Here is a 19,168-nt window from a genome sequence, read left to right on the forward strand (position 1 = left end):
GATGTTGCTCACAAATTTGTTTATGTTGCTAAAGTCAACTGGTTCATTAATTTGGAGAAATGGAACATGCCAATTAATTCACACTACTGTATTAACAAATGATCTTCTTGGTCTATTCTAACTCCAAAGGGAGGGTTCACAAAAATAATCTCTGATGATTGACTTTTTATCGAATGTACTGCTGTGTTTTGATGGAAAGGCTGTCACTGTTTTTCTGTGGCCATTACCAACCCCAAATGATTGGGGTAAACAGATTAGGAAATTCATCAAATTATTTGGATCACATAGCCGGCGTGATTTGGGGGGTTATTGTCCACCCGAGAAGCAAACCCTGTATATATAATTCACTACTGGGGGTGGGTCAACTGCACATGATCTGCTTGATTAACTACTGGCTTAACACAATGTCCATATAATTAAAACCGAAATTGTAGACATGTAATATCCTTTTTAGAGACAGAAATTAAGACAACTAAGTACGAGGGTAAAAAGCTGTATGTATATGGTAAACACTAATACAAGGAGAGCCCTTTTTGTAGGGAGTAACTAATGTCTCTAGAAGTCTTAACCTATTCGGTTATCTAATGACTTAATATCAAGAGGGGTGGTCTAAATGGCAGTAATTAAGTGAATGGTTACGGGGATTGAGCATACTTGTGTTAATTAGTTGGCTTAAGAAAGTGGTATTAATTATTAGTTATATTGATCAGTCAAAAGGGAGCTTTATTATTCCGAACTAGTCACCAAAACAACCATTCAAAATGCCAACTTGGGGCAAAGGTAGTTTTAATTGAAGTAGTTTTGTATGCAGTTAAAAAAACCAGGCTACAAAAAGTATTAACAAGGACTAACAGAAACTCCAAGCAAGAAAAGCAAATAAAAGGAGAAAAAAGGGGGGTGGAGAGGCGCAAATTCTGTGGTTCCAGGCTTGCAAACCAATCCTCCCAGAAGGGAATCGTTGGGAAAAAGTAATGGGTTTGCTTCAAAGCCAACCGAATCTCACTCGTTTCCTCGCCTTCTCATACTGACATTGCATCTTCCCTTTCATATGTAATGCAACTCCTTTCTCTCTCCCTCTCTCTTATTATATACACCTGTGTTTTCGTATTGTGCCTATATATTCTTATAACTTCCAAGGTTGGAAACACAAAACTGGAAAGCAAATTCCAGGGTAACTGTTCACAGGGGTTTCAATCTTTTTCTTTTTTGACTCTCTTACCTGATAGAAACCTGTCACTGAATTAACATATCTTCTGCATATTAACATCCACTCCCTCCTCTCTTGCTTCCATCACATACATCCAATCATCCATTTCTTTCTCTCTCTCTCTCTCTCTCTCTCTCTTTTCCAAGCTTTTTGTTGAATATAATTAGAGATGATGATGATGGAGGGTCAGGAGGAAGTTGTTCTTTGTAAAGATCAGCTACAAATCATCAAAGGCAAACGTACCAAGCGTCCAAGGCCGCTGTCGCCTCTGACTTTGTTGATGGCTTCAAGCACGACATCTAGCGGAGGAGAAAGTGGAGGTGAAGGTGGGAGAAATAGTGATGATTCGAGAGGGTTGGAACGAGCTGTTGCTTCTCCAACAACATCTGTTGATGAGTTAACAGAAATTAGCACGGAAGAAGAAGAAGACATGGCCAATTGTTTAATACTTTTGGCTCAAGGCCAAACAAGAATAAAACCATCAGAACCGGCTTCTTTGGCAACAACAAGCAAGACGGGGATATATGTTCACCAGTGCAAAACATGTAACCGGTGCTTCTCTTCGTTCCAGGCGCTTGGTGGACACAGAGCAAGCCACAAGAAGCCCAAGGTTAATAATGAAGAGAATAAAGGATTGGTGTTTGTGAGAGAAGATGATGATCAATTCAACAACATGAACACAGCCCTTTCACTCCAAATAACAAATAAGGCTGTTTTATGCAATAGCAGCAAATCCAAAGTTCATGAATGTTCGATTTGTGGCGCTGAGTTCTCTTCGGGACAAGCTCTTGGGGGTCATATGAGGAGGCACAGGACGTTTACTAATGTACCGACAACAACGGCTACAACAGCTTTGAGTGTTGGAACAAGAAGTCCTGAATCACAGGAGTCCAAGAAACCAAGAACTGTTCTGCAGTTGGATCTTAACCTTCCAGCCCCGGAAGATGATCATCACAGGGAAACTAAATTTTCCTTTGCTTCCAAGGAAAAGCTACTGGTTTTCTCGGCGTCTTCTTTGGTTGATTGCCATTACTAGAAATGCAAGTCCAATATCTTCTTAATTCTTTTGGGGGGAAGTTTCTGTCACCCAAAAATCAATGTGTATGATTAACATTATTTTCTCACTAATATCATTCATAATTGTCCATTCTTTGAATTCTTTGAAATTTAACTTGTTCCATGTTAGTAAAGTTGAAAAACTCTTTGGTAAAGTTGCTAGCTATAGCTAGATTTTGTTTTTTCATGGTAGCATTTGATCCATAAAAAGATAAAGAAGCATGTGATGAAGTAGAAAGAAAGAGAGAGACAGAGAGAGAGAGGAGTCGGAGAGCAAAGGAGAATTAGGGAGGGGGTGTTTGGCATGAGTTTGCCACCACCAATTCCACAACCGAAAGTGGTGGATTAGGTTCTCTTTTTTGGTTTGCAAGAAAGCTAAAGCTCCGTCTCTGTCTATCTGTTTCATTAATATGACAAAAATTAAACGGATGGCAACCCAGCCAGATTGCTAACTGCCCTCCTTTTATGGATCCACCTATGCATTTAGGCCAAGTACACTACACACACTTACACACACTCTCACACTCAGCTTTAAAACCGCAGCTAATGTAGTGACCCATGTGAACAAACAAATGGCCAAATTAATTTTGTTAATGCCTTAAACAAACAGCCTGACTTAGTAGCCAAACTTTAATTAAGAACCTGACCTGATAACAGATCTATGCTTAAGGTGATTAGTGAGCGGAAGAGTCCGATTGTTTACTTGATTTAGGTTAGTCTTAGCAGCATTCTTGTCAAAAGATGGTTGAGACCCAAAACGTCTACAGACTGAAAACAATGATAGCATTAAATTGTTTGAGACCGGATCACTGCAAAAAGTGCCTTTAGAGATACCTCTCATCCTATACTTGTCTTCAAGTGAAGATGAACGTGTGTTGTCATAAATAAGTATATATGTAAGGACTCCATTCATGGTAAGATCAAAGAGGACAACAAACTCTTACATATACCTAGTTTTTTCCTTTTTGTCTTGTTCCACTTTCCATGCAAACATATAGCAGCCTCTTGAGAGAGAGAGAGAAAGAGAGAGAAAAGTAACAATGAATTAAAGAGGTTACTTAAAATTTGTGGAGTTTCTCAAATGGGGCTAATGGGCATATTTGGTGGGTATTGAAAAGCCACGCCATGTGAACCACTTTGCTCGGGGCATCCAAATCCATGAGAGAGAGAGTTGACAGAGAAATAGGGGATTGTTTTCATTTGACATTGGCACATGTATGGTGGTCTCACATTATCTAAAACAAACAAAAACAACCCAATCCTAAAATCTTTAATATTCATGGCTCTCAAGAGGCCTACAATTACATGTACAATTTAGATGGTATTTAATGTTTTTGTTGGTCGTTGAGGGCAAAAAGCTTCTTTCTTTTCTGCATGCTGGCCATGGTGGCCACTCAATTAATAAGAGGAGCATATACAAAGTGTGGGTTTTGTAGTGGAGATCAGTTTCTGCAGATGTGATAGGCAAACGCAAAGGTAAGTCATCCTGGTATATTAAGCCTAGTTGAATTTGGGAATTTCCTTTTTTTTCTAACTTAAACATGCAAGTCTTGGCTTTGGGGTGAAAGGCCTGAGTCTACCAATGTCCCACCGAGTTGGCCCCTGGAGCAGGCACTAGAGACCATGTCAATACATAGGATTTTAGGAATCTATGGTTGGAGTGCAGAGGATCAGCATCCAGGGCTGAATAGAATACAAATATCTGCTTCTTTCTGACCAATTCTTATTGCCCAAACATGACCATCAAGTTCAATGGAATGACCAGTGAGGGCAGAGAAAAAGCCCTCTTATTGCCCACTTTTTCCCTTTCAGAACTAACGAAAAAGCAACTATGTACATATACACCTCCCCCGTCATATTTTTTGCATGTTTTCCGTTTTGATACTTCATACTTCATAGTGCTTTCTATGTTAACAATTTCGAGAAAAAAACAAAGTTATACTCATAATTACTCATTTTAAATCCACAAGTAGTTAATATTTCTTTAAAAAATACCGATACCTCATGAGTATTATACTATTTGGTCAAGGTACATCACAGTTCTTGTACTATACGAAATATTGATACCTCATGAGTATTATACTATTTGGTCAAAATACATCACAGGTTGCTATACTATACGTTTTCTTCATCAATTTAATCCTACTATCTCAAAATAGTTAATTTAGTTCCAGTACTTTAAGATTTTAAACAATTAAGTTCCTTTATCTAATTTTATCCAAATCATTAGTGGTGCTGACATGATATTAACATGTTAGACGAAACTGATGTGTAGATAAAAAAATTGTTACATGGCTTTTCTTTTTTTTTTTTCTTTTCTCTTTTGTCCAAACTATGTCGTTTTGGTAAAATTATTTAAAGCACATTTAAAATTTTTTTCTCATTTTTCCTTCCTTCCTTCTCTCTAACTCTTTTGTCTCTCTACTCTACCTTCTCTCCCCATGGCCAACCCCCTAAACCTAGATTTCAATCACCAATTGTTGATCACCCTATGATGATCGGAAATTCCAATAAATAATACCAAAAAAATTCAATTTTTTACCTTTTTTCCCCTTAATCAAGATAGTTTTATGTAATACTGATGTGGCATGATGACATTATCATGTAATATTCTCACTTTTAATATCATCGTCACATCAACATGTCATGTTAATATCATATAAATATAAAATGACAAGTAGTATTTTTATTATTGATAATTAGTTAAGCCTTAGTTGTCACGGATCTCACATCAGAAAGACAATGGGTGAGTCTTGAGTATATAAACATAAGTTTTTCACCACTTATTAGACATGAATTTGTAATTTGTAAGCTTATTTAAGCTCTATTTTCAAAGTTTAAAATCGTACAAGTTCAAGCTTAAGTTTTAGCCTGTGATATTTGATATAAAATCAGTGGACCCCCAATGTAGACCAATGGTCTAGGCAAACTCGAACTAGATCAGTGGACCTCCAATGTAGACCAATGGTCTAGGCAAACTCGAACTAATGTAAAAGTCCCTCTCCTCTGTATATTTGGTAAGATCAGTGGATCCCATGAGAGATATAAGGGTGTAGAAAAACCCAGACAAGTATAAAAGTCCCTCGTCTTTGTGTATTTAGTAAGATTAGTGGATCTCATGAGAGATAAAAGGGTGTCGATAAATCCAGATTAGTGCAAGAGTCCTTTTTCTTTGTGGTAAAGAGCGGCTAGAATGTCATGGATCTCGCAATGAATTCCATGAGAGATACAAGGGTGTAGGTAAACCTGGACTAGTATAAGAGTCATTTTCTTTTATAATAAAAAGCGGGTTGAATGTCACGAATCTCATATTAATAAGAGATGGAGTGAGTCTTGGATATATAAATATAGATCTTTAGCTAATTAGATATGTTTTTTGGATTGAAAAAATGGATTTGTGCTTTATAAATGATAGGGCTTAAGTTTCAACCGTGACATTAGTCATAAAGCTTATTTGATCTAAAAAATAAAAGTTTATTTAAATTTTTTTAAATAGTTGAGCGATTATTTTTAAAATATGTTTTATATCTTTATTAAGAAAAAGAAAAATCTACACTATTACTGTTAAAAGTAAAAAAAATTTGCTGATGGGGCAAAGCTTCTAAACCGAAACCCCTCAAAATTCTAGGTTTATTAATTCTCCATAGGAACCAAAACAAAGAGAAAACAACAGAGAAATAGAAATTCGAAAGAAAAATAATGGCGGTTCCAGGGAGACGCAATGGATTGATGGAAGAAGACGAGCACGACGACGAAAACGCTCTCTTCGAAGAAAACGGTCTGGAAATGGACCTTGAAGCCGACACTCCTCCTCACCTCCGTGACCTCGCCGCCGCCGCCCAGCTCGGCGACCTCGACGCTCTTCGCCTCGCCCTTGGTTGTTTCCCTTCCTCGTTTACTTCTACTTTTCTCTCCTTTTCCTCTTTGTTTTAGCTTCGTTCATTAAATTTTGGTGTTTGATTACCTTAAAACGCTGGGGTTTTATCCTTTTCTTTTTTGAAACTAAAAAAGGTTAGTTTTTGGGCGGTTGTTTTGATCTGTCCTGAAAGTTGTTTTTTGTTGGGTTTTTTTATGAGTTTTTAAGATAACCTGTTTCAGTTCTATTTGATTTCTTAAGCATGTAGTAATTTTGGGTTAATGCTGGTTTGGTAATAGTAATTACTTGTGAATCAAAATGGGAACTTTTTTTTTGTAGACTTGGTCAAGAGATTGGAATTCGAAGTAAATGATGAAAGTGTTTATAGGAAATAGATGAAGTAAAGGAATATCTTTTATGTTGATCTAAGTTTGTTAACGATAGAAGGAAGTGGGTAGTTAACATATCCATAGCGACTTAGAAATCAAAGCTTTGCATATATGATTTATAGTTTATAATGATATATGAAAAGTGGAATGAGCTGAAGTTGAGGCAAATTTCTGAGCAAGTCTAATTGCTTATTGTAGTTTTGAGTTTTGATTTTTGCTGGTAATGTAACCTCACTAGTAGATATCGATTGAAATGGAAGGATTTATACTCTTTTGCTTGTTACTCAACATATGTTCTCACAAAGGAACACCTGATATACTGTTTCTTTCATTTTAATTGCACATTAAAATGTCCTTGTCTACTGTAGCTCCTGCTGATGCGTTTTATTTTTCACTTGATTATGTAGACAACTTGAATGGCAGCATTGATGAACCTGTAGAAGATGGGGATACAGCTCTCCATCTTGCCTGCCTTTATGGTTATCTGCCTTGTGTCCAGGTCAGTGTCCTGCTATTGATGTTTCTTCCCATTGGTTATTTTGGATGCTGTTTATGTTCTAGCCCAAAAATCTTATGATTGATAATTTAATCCCATGCAGCTACTTTTGGAAAGAGGGGCTAATTTTGAGGCCAAGGATGAAGATGGGGCAGTTCCTTTACATGATGCCTGTGCAGGGGGTAGGCTGTATATTTTTGTGTAGAATCTTCATCTCTAATTAGGTACTGACTTTTTTTTTCTTTTGTTTCTGATGACGTTTTCAGGATTTATTGAGATAGTACAACTTCTACTTGGCACTGCCACCAACGCTGGATGTCTGAAAAGGATGCTAGATACAGTTGATGCGGAAGGTGATACTGTGAGTACTACATAATACTTGAACCATCTTGAATTCTAATGTCCCTATGTTTGGTTTCATCTCCATTAATTAAGATCTAAAGCCAATTGATTCCATTTCGATAGATTCTGTTCTGCTTGGCCATACGATTGCACACTGGTCAAAAATTTTATTTAAGCAAATAAGAATGGAAATTCTTTGGTCTCTTATCAAGGGATACTTAAAATGACCAACTAAAATGAAACAGCTGCTTAGTTTTTTCCTCCCTCTCTGTCTTTCTCCTTTATTTGTCTGAATACCAAATGTATTTTACATACTACTTAAGTCTTGTTCATGACTACTTCATGTCTGTATGGCCCGGCCCTGTTTTGTCAGCCTCTTCATCATGCAGCACGAGGTGAGCATGTGGATGTAATAAGGTTGTTGCTGGCTAATGGGGCTTCTCCAACAAAGGCAAACATATATGGAAAGGTTAGCCTTAAGAAAAATTTTTGAACTTATATGTTCTCTTCCTCAATGTGTTTCTTACCCGTAATTCTGCAGATCCCGCGTGAGCTAGCTGACCCTGAAACGGAAGCCTGGAGAGTTTTTGATGCTGCTGCTGGGGCTGAGACCTCCCAATGAAACTACACCCGATGATTCTTGAAAATTGTTTAGCAACTGTTAGAGGAGCATGGCTGAGTGGTGGCCACTTTTTCCCGCCACTCCGCCATGGTCAATTGACATCATATAATTTTGAGGCTAGGATGAAATATTTTTGTTCTCATTTAATTTAATACATACTAGTATCTTAGGAGAAGAGAGAGCTTGTAAGTTATATCGCCTTTTAGTGCTACCCTGTTGACTGTTGTTAATCCCAAAGGAACAAATTTCTTACAGCAAATCATATTTTATGTCTTATGCAGTTTGTTTTTTGGATGATTTAGTTATATAATGTCGCAGCTTTGCAAGACCGCTCAAACTGGACAGCTTGTTTTCTGCACCATCTAATGCCTTTAGGCTATAGCTGATGCCGCTCTCAAGTCTCAACCGTCCCTGTTCCTCGTGGTAGCATCCCTTAGCCATGACCAACTTATCTTTCTTTATACTTGGTTAATGCAATAACTACTGCTAAATAATTATCCAAACTATTCGCCACACTCTAGAGAAAGACCTATTACTTTCTGACACCTGATAATAATTAATACTAACTGTACTTCCCTTGTTTAATATCTCAGTCATTTGCTTGTTATAATTTATCTTCTTGTTGCGCATATGTTTTAATTTAGGATATCCATTAACCAAATCAATGATCGAGAATTGAGAATAATCAACCAAATGAAAACTTATGAACTGTAAAGCTTGGAATCAACTATCATTATCCCCATTCTTATCAGATATTAAACTTAAAAACTAAGCAGCTGTTTCATTTTAGAGTATTCATATCTCTTCAACTTGCCAATACTTTCTTCCAAAATCAAAGCTAAATTTACCTTCTCCATTTAATTTTGGTTTTAGAGTATTCATGTCTTCAATAGTCCGTGTAGAAGAGTTGCTTGCTACTTGGATTTTCTGATGATTCTTTTACAACAAGTTCTATCACCACAATTGAGCGTGCCTTTGGAAAACTTGTGTATACCTTGAATCTCTCTTTAGTTTCCGTAAAAAACTATACTTTGTGTATTTGCTAGCATTGGTTCTAAGATTAGGGCCATGGAGCTTGACGTGAAGCGCATGTTAAACTCAAGTACAAAAATTTATCAATTTCTTTTGTGGGGGAAAAATGGATCTGTGGATATAAAATGAGTTGAGCAAAATCTTTTCGCTTGTAGTTTTCAAATTAAAAGACTAAGAATTGGGTTCTTGAATCAGGTCCGTGGCATATAAACAACCAGCCAGTAATTCTCAAGAAATGGCATCCAGCTATGTGATCTACTCCAAAAGCATTGATGATTGGCGTAGAGAATGTGCCTGGGCAAAACACAGATTAAAGGAGAAGACACTCATTTCAATCATATCGAAGGCTGTCATGGAATGCTTATATTTACACTATTTGGATAGAGCATAATGGCAGGTTACATAAGGGAAGGTAGAGAACACTAGATGAGATTACTCACAGCACTAAGACTAGGTGGAAGCATCAACCTATCAACATAAGTAAACCTGACTTGCACCTAAGCATTTAGCTCATTAGTTGGTGCATGATTTCCTGTCAAAAGAGTAGAGTTCGAATATCTTTTCTCTATTATAAAAAAAAAAAAAAAAACCTAACGCTGCCAATGACTCCAGAGAAACTGGCAAAAGCTGTAGCTTTTTTAAAACCAAAATCTGTTGTAGTGTTTTTACCTCTGTTTGAGTTACTTTGACTCCAAAGGCAAAAGATGGACACCAAAGAGAGAGGTTATCTTGTTTTTAGTTGACAGACTACCTAAATGGTGTAGTAATAATTTGTTATAATGGCTTTGGTTTGGATCATGAGAAATATGGATGGAGCTTGGGATTTATCGCTTGCACCATGTTGAAGGTTAACTCAAAAAGGAAAATCTAATATTTACTCTTTGATGGGTTTTTCTAATCTTATTGAGATTTTAATCCAATGCAATTTGGGAGGGATCATGCTGGTTTCCCAATTTCCAAATCCAAGATTCATATCTATGACTGATGAACTCCTCCATTATTTCCAATTTCAAAAGATTAATACGATGTTATTTGATTTTTGCTTCATTTAATTTCAATAAAATAGTAAAGCAAAAATGTTAGTCTAAACAGAAGAGGGGAAAAAGAGCTGTGAGTAATACTTTTGCCAGCCAGTCCAAAGTTTAAACAATACCTACAGTCAATTAATCAATGAAAGACATTCAATCTGGTTTTCTACTATGAGTAACAAACTAAAGATTAATCAAGACAAAAACAAAAGGCAAACAAATTTACACGAGTTAATTTGAGTGACAATGATACAATTTAACTATGGCAACTCCATAGGAAAGAAAAGCAGTATGGAATCTTAAAAGAAATTATCATATACATGATTTTGTTCACAATCTGTTAAGGTGGAAGCTTAGAGCCACCAATATGGCTGTGTGGGCTCTTTCTATTGATATATGTCAACCTTTCACGTTGCGGCCTCTGTACCGCTGCAATTTAAGAGCAACAGCTACCGCCAGGAGGAGCATGGTACTCTGGTTTCTGCTTTAAGATGTTTCTCTTTCCTACAGCAGACCCTTCTTCCAAAAGACTAGGAACCTCCATTATCTGAAAAATAATCCATAGCTGGTCAGAACTGAGGGAAGAGATTATGCCATTACACTTTTGTTTCTTTGATCTAAGCCTTTATCCTTGGTAATATCATAATAGTAGAAAGAAGTGGATAAATTTGCACAGCAATCCATCATCCAAATTTTTTGTGATATGCTCATCTAATCCTAAATAATGTAGTCACTTATTGCTGTCATCATCATTCATGAAGAATCCTTTTGTCTCTTTAAAAAGTTTGGAAACAACCATTCATAATGATTGATGTATATACTGCATGGTTCTAGATCATTTTGAACATGACCCACCAGCAAATAATACGTAACATATTGTATGTATTACAGGAAAGATTATGTGCAAAATTGCTGTCACAGAAAAGTACCTTCAATGCAAGCTCCTCAAAGCATTGTTCCACGTTTTCTCTTGTTTTAGCACTGCATTCGAGAAACATACAGCCAAGCTCTTTTGCAAGTGCAATCCCTTCATCTCTACTTACAGCCCTCTCAGAATCCTGAAAATGTAAACAAATTGGATATTTGAATAAGACTATAAATTAAGCAAATAACTCAAAAAATAAGTCCTCAAATGAGAAAACATAAAATGCAATATCAAGAGACAGGAAATACGAGAAGACTGGTATACCAAAGGAATCAATTTTGCCAAGTTTCTGGAGTTTGAGAGGCAGCTATTATAGAGAAGGATTACTAAGACAAAACCATTTATCATTGTTCTTCTAGCTCTTTAACCATTTTCAAGGGATTTTCAGGAGTCAGCTTGCAGAACTGAATAGATAGAGATGTACTTGAGAGGACCTAGAGCCCACTTTCATAAGCAAAGAGAAGCAAGAGTTAAGGTAGCCAATTCAACAGTGAAAGTGACATGAAGTTTTCAAGTCTGCATTACTATTGATAAATACATCACGGCTAAAGATGAATCATTGAGTTGTCTTAAGTTCAGTTTAATTCAAAGTTTAATCTACATGTAAAACTCATTTATTACCTTTAGTTAAATAATTTGATGGTACACCGCAATCCTATGATTTTTTCTCATGAAATCTTGTATCTACTTTAATCTTGAGAGCACACAATATCGGGAAGAACATGACGAGAGTATTCTAATATTGGCTGAGCAAGGAACTAAGATGAGAATAAAGGCGAGAACCTTCTAGAGAAAGGAATTAAGTTGTAATGGCCCCTGTACAACTAATAGATTTTTTCTTAACAACTTTCTGCCATGAGGTTTCTTCAACATGAAGAGAGCAAAGGAACTCTGCCTCGTAAGATCACAAAATTGCCCATTAACAACTTATTAATCTATATTTAACTCTTTCTTTTCGGGGGTGAGGTCTAAAGGGGTCAATAAATCATCGAAAATTAATTTTGAGGCTTGGAAAAAGAACAATAGACTTACTCTATCAACTTTATTTCCAACAAGCATCTTTACACAGTCCTGATTGGTAGAGTAGAGCTCCACTTCTTTGGCCCAAACATCAGACAAATTTGTGAAGGTTTCTCTCCGTGTTACATCATAAACTATAACCAAAGCCAAGAAATATGTCAAACAATTCAGGCAATTTTAACCATGGGCAAGCGATATATTTTATTCAACACCTTGGGCAGAATTGACAAGAACCATGATTGGTAATTTATTTGGGACAAGAATATAACTTTTAGGATCCAGCAACCACCAATATGTATTGCTAAGCCAAGAAAAAAGTGGCAATTGTTTGTGCCATAAATAAAAACTGCATGGAATTGTAGAACAATCGAGCTCCTGCCAACCGGCAAGCAGATGTTCATAGAAAGGATTCACTAAGGCATTGAGAATACAATTACATTATGGAATAAAGGAACACAGAGATGAAATGTGTGAGAGAGAAAGAGACGAAATGTGTCCAAACTGCTTTCTGTATGCTGTTCATCTTTCTAAAATAAACTATCATTGCTTTCATTTTTATTAAACAATTTCTTACCTATTTAATCTATATTTGTCATAATCTTTCAGCACCTATAACCAAACTTGTGCTTAGCCAGTTCAAGAGGATAAGCTTGATCAACATTTTAACATTATGTATGACAATATTCATGACTCTGTCTTCTATAGTGTCATAAGAACCAGTTCCTAATCTTGTTATCGGACACATAAATGATTATGATAGCATTGTGAAGTGATATCAGATTGCTAATGATTTGCAACTTGAAACCAGTGACAGGTTCCATCAAACAAAATCAAGAAAGTTGAGTAAGTCATACATGGACCAGAAAGATGAACTTACCAAGTATGATCCCCTGGGCACCTCTATAGTAAGAGCTTGTTAATGTTCTGAACCTTTCCTGTCCAGCTACAAGGAGCATTATGGTTCCACAAATCAATCATGATTTCTCCACGTTGTAAGACAATTATTTTAATGCAATTTTAAAAACAAAAAGGTTAATAGCTAATAAAAGATTAAAGACACAACATCCAGCTGTCCAGGTCAAGAAAGCGTTTTCTTCTCACGTTTGAAAAGTAGCAACATACCACTGACAACAAAATGAAAACCCAGAAACTCATTTCAACTGATTAATATATCATCAATTCTACAGGTCTTTTCATCCACACATGGTGTATCTAACTTTCCTGAAATTGGATTTCAAAGTTGATGCCGCAGATGCTGAGTGCAGACATGGTGCCATAAAAGAAAAAGCAGATCAATACGCATTAACCACAAACATTTTTTCCAAGTGTGTAGAACAGTTTTTATGAGAAAAATCAGACAATATTCGTCATGGTAACAGTTTAAGGGAGAGGGTCAAATAAAAGGTCAATATCCAAGCAGCCAGCACTAGAACAGTACGAATAGAGCTCGGATGACAATGATGCCAATGTCATACTAATATATCAGTGAACATTAAGTCAGTAAAAGTGAGTTCTCTTCTATGTAAAATAGAAAAATCAATTGACTTCAATTAGACTGAAAGATGTTGACAAATGATCCAAATTTGAAACTCAAAGACTAAAATGAAAGAATAAAACGACATTCCTAGGAGTTTCATACCAGTATCCCAAATAGTAAGCTTTAACCTCTTCCCACCAACTGTTAGCAACTTGATCTTAAAATCCACACCTACAACATAGATTCAACCAAAACCCAAAAAACATTTAACCAAAAAACCAATCAAAGATCCAGCGAGAAAGTCAAGAAAATACAGAAGACAAGTGTTACCAATGGTTGGAGCTAGATCAACTACAGAAGCTGAAATGAAGCTAACAAGAAGACTACTCTTGCCGACACCCGAGTCTCCGATCAACAAGATCTTGAATGAAAGATCATAGCTTCCACTACTTTGCCCTGACGATGATCCCATCTCAATTCTTTCTATCCAAAAACAAAAACCCAACTTTTAAAATCTCTCCTTTTGCTCTTCTTTTCAAAGTCTCTGTTGTATCCAATGATGATCAACCCCCCCCCCCCAAACAATAAAACCTAGGGTGATAAAATGAATGGCTTCTTTCTCTCAAAAGTACAGTGCAAAAGAAATGTAGCAATATATAATGAAAGAAAAAGGAAAGAGAAAGAGGGAATCAATGCCTTCTTTGAGACAGAAGCTAAAGGAAAACGGCTAACTGGGGAACACCTGACACCAACGTTATTCTTTCCTTTTTCTTTTCTTTTTTTGTTTTCTCTCTCTTTTTCATGGATACGATGTCGTTTTTGGAAGGAGATCGGGGGTTTGTACTTTTGGGAGGGTCCTACAGTTGAAATAGTACCGACGTGGCACGCGGGAAGACTGGAGCGTGGACAACACGTTCCAACCGTCTGGTGGAGAGGTGCTTTCATGGGAGATGTTGAGGAACTGTTTGGATCAAGGCCTTAATTGAGAAGTAAACAACAAGGATTTTATTAAGCTTTGTATCTAATCATATAGTCTTGGAAATTTATTTTTCAAATATCCCTTCTTTAATTAAAACCCATTTTTTATCAATTAATATTTCGATTTTATGAACAATAGAGGAAGGAAATTTTAATTTTATTTTATTTTTATAAATTTAAACAAGCATAATTATTACCACATTAGCCCTAAATTAGTGAGCTGTATTAATTTCAAATTTAAATTTTGATGATTTTTTGATTAGCGTAGCTTAAATTTTGGGTCTAGGCATATTTCCTAAGGCGATGGGACATGATAATCATCACAAACAGCTAGCATATACTTAGCTAAAAACAAATATAAGACGTTAGTTTGGTTATATTCAAATTATAATATAATATATAGTATATTTTATTAATTTAAAGGTGATATATTCACACCGAAATGGTGCTAATGTCAGATTGTGGAGATTCTCCATAAATGCCTGTAGCCCCCCACTTTTGCCCATTAGCTTCCAAGGGAAAGGAATAAGGTTACGGGTTTGCTCCAAGCAATATATATTCAGAAAGGGTACAAAATCTGGATTAATGGAGAACAAGAAGAAATTCATGGCAAAGTCAGCAAGAAAGTGATAAAAACCCTTGACCTGTTCGTGTTGAAGTTTGTTGAGAGTCCCTTTCTTTAGAATCCAAGAATATATATACCAGTGATAGCAACAGTGATTATCATCACCAAATTAATCAAACTTTGTTGCACAAAATTAAAAGGTATGAATAGTGGTGCATTAGTCTTTAGTTAGTTGTCACTGTTTGTGGAATGCCTCACATACATGTTACTCATATTTTACAGCTCCAAGTATGAAGTAAATCTAACATTTTAAGTTAGGGTTAATTTTCTTTTAAACTGTTTCGACGTCCTATCGAGAGTTTAAAATGTAATTATGAAACAAATTCACATATTTCACGTTTTTCTGTAATGTAATATCAACCTTAAAAAGAGTTGTTAATTATAAACTTTATATTTTACGTAAAATGAATAAGTTGTTATCGTTATTAATTTATAAAATAAAAATTATAATCACGTGCGAGACGCGTGTGTCACTATTTGAAATTTATATTACCCAGCTGGAAAAGATGGCAGGAGAAGCCATGTTTGGAGATTACTAAAAGGTATAAAGCTTGTCCAAAGTTTTAGTGAAGCATTAAGAATAAAGTATTGTTTTATGATCAATTTTCGATGGACATGGGGAATGAGTCAGCACAATAAGATTTGAGACAGAGAGTGGCCTGCATGTTTGGGCAGGGCACAGCAACGAGGGATGCTTTACTGGATGTGATAATTACGCTTTTGCTATCTACAACCTCATATTCTGGGTCATGTAAAGTGAGAAACCAGCGTGCTGATTTTAAATACGGGGTTCAACACACTTGGATCAAATTAAGCAACACGCATCATTACAGCTATTCTGGCGCTTATAATACCAATACCAACACCTGACTTATTGTATCTGTGCATGGGGCCATTGCCTATAGAACTTTAAAGCATTATGGTCCAAGTTGTTAGTGTTAGGTCATGCTTTTCCTATCCTTAGGGGGGCCCTACGAGTTTAGGAATTGGGCCATTTCTAGCTTTTGACTTTGGGATTTAACCGAAAACCCAAGAAGGGTTCAACCGCCCTAATTCTTGTGGCAAAGGGCTCATTGATTCGATTGAGACTACCATTGGCCTCAACAGCCATGAAAGTTCAGCTTTCTTGGGCCCAGAAACCAAATGAATGCATTTTACAAATCGGCCCAGTCTTGTAATAGGCCTGATTTTTATTTTAACATTTAAAGCCCAACCGTAGGACCCTTAAAACTGGGATTTGCCACCGCCATTTCCACGACGTGACCTGGCAACGCCAAATCGCCAGTTAGATCAGCAGTAGCTCCAGTGTAAGCCAAAAAGAAACCCCCAAATTGAAACCCTAACAAAGGAGGGAAAGCCAAAGGAAGAATCGAGAGCACCATGGACAGAGACTGGGGCTCCAAACCCGGCTCCGGAGGCGCTGCCTCCGCCCAGACGGAAGCCATGGACCGTCGTGAGCGCCTTCGTAGACTCGCCCTCGAGACCATCGACCTCGCCAAAGATCCGTATTTTATGCGCAACCATCTGGGCAGGTAAAATTTATCATCCAATTTCTCCCTCTTTTATACTTAAAGTTCGTTTTTTTTTTTTTTCTTAAAGAGTAAATGTTTTATTCAATTGGGCAGTTATGAGTGTAAGCTTTGCTTGACGCTACACAACAATGAAGGGAACTACTTGGCACATACACAAGGGAAGCGGCACCAGACCAATTTAGCTAAGAGAGCGGCGCGTGAGGCTAAGGAGGCTCCCGCTCAGCCTCAGCCTCACAAGCGTAAAGTTTCTGTTCGGAAAACAGGCATGCCTCTCTTATCATCCTCCTGTTCTTTGTCAATTTTTGTTATTGTTGGTTTTAGTTCCTTGTTAGCATGAAGTTAGTGTCTTGTACTTAAAGTTATGCGTTAAAAATCTAGTTCTATGTATATTAGTAGTTGTAAGGGTTGATTTTGTGGACTAAGATGAATTGAGATTATGTAGAAAACGAGTAAATGAGTTTCTTAACGGCATGCAAAATGGGTTTTCAGAAAGAAATCTCACTTTCAAGTAAGGAACATCTTAACATTTATCGGTTACAATGTATCCAAATGGCTTAAGATAAATGCCTTAATGTATCAACTTACTCCAAATTAGTAATTTATTGCTAAAAGTATCTGATACATTCCCAAGGTTTATATGTTCTTTTCACGCACTAACAGAAGCTTTAACTTCTAAGTTACTAGAACCATTCCAAAACACTGAAGAAAATCCTTTCTAAATCTAATATTGCTTTTTTACAATCCTTGTTGTGAACATTCAAATTCGCATATGAACCAATCTCAAGCTTTTTGTATATCTGTTCACAGAGTCTCCTTATTTGTTTCTTGACTTATAAAAGTTAGCTCATTTGTTGTTGCTCATGCAGTCAAAATTGGCAGGCCGGGGTATCGTGTGACAAAGCAATATGATCCAGAGACAAAGCAGAGGTCTCTTCTCTTCCAGGTGCATATTATGTCCAACAGCAAATGTATTGCATCAAAAAATAGCTTCTTCATTTTTTCTTAAATCCTTTCATTTATTTGTGGAAAATGATCGTTTGGTGTTTCATGCAGATTGAATATCCTGAAATAGAAGACAATACAAAGCCAAGGCACCGTGTTATGTCGTCATATGAGCAGGTTTGACTCTATATTTTTACTTTTTTTTATTACTTCATAGTCCTTTCGTGGTTTGGATAATTGATGATTGCTTCCCATTGTTCCTCCCTCCTTTATATACAGTTGCACTTAAACTTGTTCATGTTTTCATGCTACTCCACTTTTTATTTATTTATTTTTATTTCGTCCTTTACAAGCAATAAAACCCAAACTTCACATTGTCCCAACACTTAATCTAAAGCAAAATCTAAACCTCGTTTTATTTTTACTGTTTGTGGATGCAGAGAGTGCAACCTTTTGATAGGAGATATCAGTATCTCTTGTTTGCAGCAGAACCATATGAGATCATAGCTTTCAAGGTAAGTCGATCATAGTGCTCCCTATAGATTCATTTAGATTATGCTTAGCATTTGTTCTTATATATTTAATTTACCTTTTCAGGTCCCTAGCACAGAGATCGACAAATCCACTCCCAAGTTCTTCTCACATTGGGACCCGGACTCAAAAATGTTCACGGTTAGTTTACTTGACATGAGTTTTACTGCTTCATATGTTTATCTCTTTTTTCTTCTCCCTCTTCCTCCTGTACCTGGTAACCATGTTGATGTTATAAAGTTAATGAGGACTGTCAATAATAAGCTGAATTGGATGGCTAATATTTCTATGTGGCAGGATTAGTTGCTAATTTTACATAGAAGCTCTGATAATTTTTCAAAAATTTTTTAGATAGTATCTTACTTTTTTTTTGGCATTTATCAACATGCAGCTGCAAGTATATTTCAAAACGAAGCCGCTAGAGGCAAACAAACCTCAACCTCCCCCTCCAGCCAATGGTACTGCGGCGCCAGGTGCGCCTCCAAGGCCTCTGCCCCCACCACCTCATGCTCCACCACCACCACCCCCTCCACCACAAGGACTGCCAAATCCTCCTAGAGCCCCTCCACCTCCAGTGCCTGGTTCATTGCCACCTCCACCACCACCCATGGGAAATGGTCCTAGGCCTATGCCTCCTGGTGGAACTCCTATAGCCCCACCCCCACCTCCTGGGGGTAGTGGGACAATGGCAAATTTCACTCCTAGGCCTCCAACAATCCCTCCTCCACAAGGTTTTCCTGGTCAACAGATGCAGGGCCACCCACCCCCGCCACCTCCTAACATGGGACAGTAGGTCACCTGGCATGCAGTGTCTCGATAGGCTTATCTCTATGAAAGATGTATGCAAATTAGTGCATTTTTGAATCATTTATGGGTCAGATAAGTTAAAACTGGTAATTGGGTTGTTATTACCTGGGCAAAAAACACTCAAGAGTGTCCTCAAGGTGTATCTTTGTTCCAGTTCGTGCTACTTTGGCTATACATGTCAGTGCGATTTGCTCAGATAAGCCTATTGCTAAAGATCTGAACACTTGCAATGCGTTTTACAGCTCTTTTTTAACGGTCTTCAATGGTTGAAAGCGGTTATAGATCATTGATTTTGAAACAATA

The 19,168-nt window shown here is 36.9% G+C and overlaps 4 protein-coding genes across 5 annotated transcripts; 3 read left to right on the plus strand and 1 right to left on the minus strand.

Moving 5' to 3' along the window:
• The first annotated feature begins 868 nt into the window (after window positions 1-868).
• LOC18598059 (zinc finger protein ZAT5-like) lies at window positions 869-2,363 on the plus strand. Its single transcript, XM_007027407.3, has one exon. It carries the CDS (start codon window positions 1,377-1,379, stop codon window positions 2,241-2,243), a length of 867 nt encoding a protein of 288 aa, XP_007027469.1. The 5' UTR covers window positions 869-1,376; the 3' UTR covers window positions 2,244-2,363.
• A 1,216-nt stretch (window positions 2,364-3,579) lies between these two features.
• LOC18598060 (Ankyrin repeat family protein) lies at window positions 3,580-8,244 on the plus strand. 2 transcript variants are annotated; one of them, XM_088806921.1, is made up of 7 exons: window positions 3,580-3,739; window positions 5,911-6,140; window positions 6,916-7,007; window positions 7,108-7,186; window positions 7,271-7,365; window positions 7,720-7,815; window positions 7,888-8,244. In XM_088806921.1, exons 2-7 carry the CDS (start codon window positions 5,963-5,965, stop codon window positions 7,966-7,968), a joined length of 621 nt encoding a protein of 206 aa, XP_088663047.1. In that variant the 5' UTR covers window positions 3,580-3,739; window positions 5,911-5,962; the 3' UTR covers window positions 7,969-8,244. The 2 variants fall into 2 exon arrangements, with proteins under 2 accessions (XP_088663047.1, XP_007027471.2); XM_007027409.3 differs by having other exon boundaries at window positions 3,581-3,739; window positions 5,892-6,140.
• Window positions 8,245-10,231: 1,987 nt separating this feature from the next.
• RABC2B (RAB GTPase homolog C2B) lies at window positions 10,232-14,080 on the minus strand. Its single transcript, XM_007027411.3, has 6 exons — window positions 13,781-14,080; window positions 13,613-13,681; window positions 12,851-12,916; window positions 11,986-12,107; window positions 10,958-11,086; window positions 10,232-10,575 (listed from the first exon to the last, which is right to left on the minus strand). Exons 1-6 carry the CDS (start codon window positions 13,920-13,922, stop codon window positions 10,465-10,467), a joined length of 639 nt encoding a protein of 212 aa, XP_007027473.2. The 5' UTR covers window positions 13,923-14,080; the 3' UTR covers window positions 10,232-10,464.
• A 2,218-nt stretch (window positions 14,081-16,298) lies between these two features.
• Window positions 16,299-19,078, plus strand: LOC18598062 (hydroxyproline-rich glycoprotein family protein). The gene is made up of 7 exons (XM_007027412.3): window positions 16,299-16,585; window positions 16,679-16,848; window positions 17,452-17,528; window positions 17,639-17,704; window positions 17,968-18,042; window positions 18,125-18,199; window positions 18,450-19,078. Exons 1-7 carry the CDS (start codon window positions 16,434-16,436, stop codon window positions 18,849-18,851), a joined length of 1,017 nt encoding a protein of 338 aa, XP_007027474.2. The 5' UTR covers window positions 16,299-16,433; the 3' UTR covers window positions 18,852-19,078.
• Window positions 19,079-19,168: the final 90 nt, after the last annotated feature.

Source organism: Theobroma cacao, chromosome 5, assembly GCF_053813885.1.
Source record: "Theobroma cacao isolate CCN51 chromosome 5, ASM5381388v1, whole genome shotgun sequence".
NCBI lineage: Eukaryota > Viridiplantae > Streptophyta > Magnoliopsida > Malvales > Malvaceae > Theobroma > Theobroma cacao.

Excerpts from the sequence above, each read along its gene's own strand:
- LOC18598060 (XM_088806921.1), top strand. The coding sequence starts at position 5,963 with ATGGCGGTTCCAGGGAGACGCAATGGATTGATGGAAGAAGACGAGCAC. Across the intron at positions 6,141-6,915 it reads CGCTCTTCGCCTCGCCCTTG|ACAACTTGAATGGCAGCATT; the intron begins GTTGTTTCCCTT and ends TTGATTATGTAG. Across the intron at positions 7,187-7,270 it reads ACATGATGCCTGTGCAGGGG|GATTTATTGAGATAGTACAA; the intron begins GTAGGCTGTATA and ends TGACGTTTTCAG.
- LOC18598062 (XM_007027412.3), top strand. The coding sequence starts at position 16,434 with ATGGACAGAGACTGGGGCTCCAAACCCGGCTCCGGAGGCGCTGCCTCC. Across the intron at positions 16,849-17,451 it reads AGTTTCTGTTCGGAAAACAG|TCAAAATTGGCAGGCCGGGG; the intron begins GCATGCCTCTCT and ends TTGCTCATGCAG. Across the intron at positions 17,705-17,967 it reads TTATGTCGTCATATGAGCAG|AGAGTGCAACCTTTTGATAG; the intron begins GTTTGACTCTAT and ends TTGTGGATGCAG.
- LOC18598059 (XM_007027407.3), top strand. The coding sequence starts at position 1,377 with ATGATGATGATGGAGGGTCAGGAGGAAGTTGTTCTTTGTAAAGATCAG.
- RABC2B (XM_007027411.3), bottom strand. The coding sequence starts at position 13,922 with ATGGGATCATCGTCAGGGCAAAGTAGTGGAAGCTATGATCTTTCATTC. Across the intron at positions 12,108-12,850 it reads TGCCCAGGGGATCATACTTG|TTTATGATGTAACACGGAGA; the intron begins GTAAGTTCATCT and ends CTTTGGTTATAG. Across the intron at positions 10,576-10,957 it reads TTGAGGAGCTTGCATTGAAG|ATAATGGAGGTTCCTAGTCT; the intron begins GTACTTTTCTGT and ends ATTATTTTTCAG.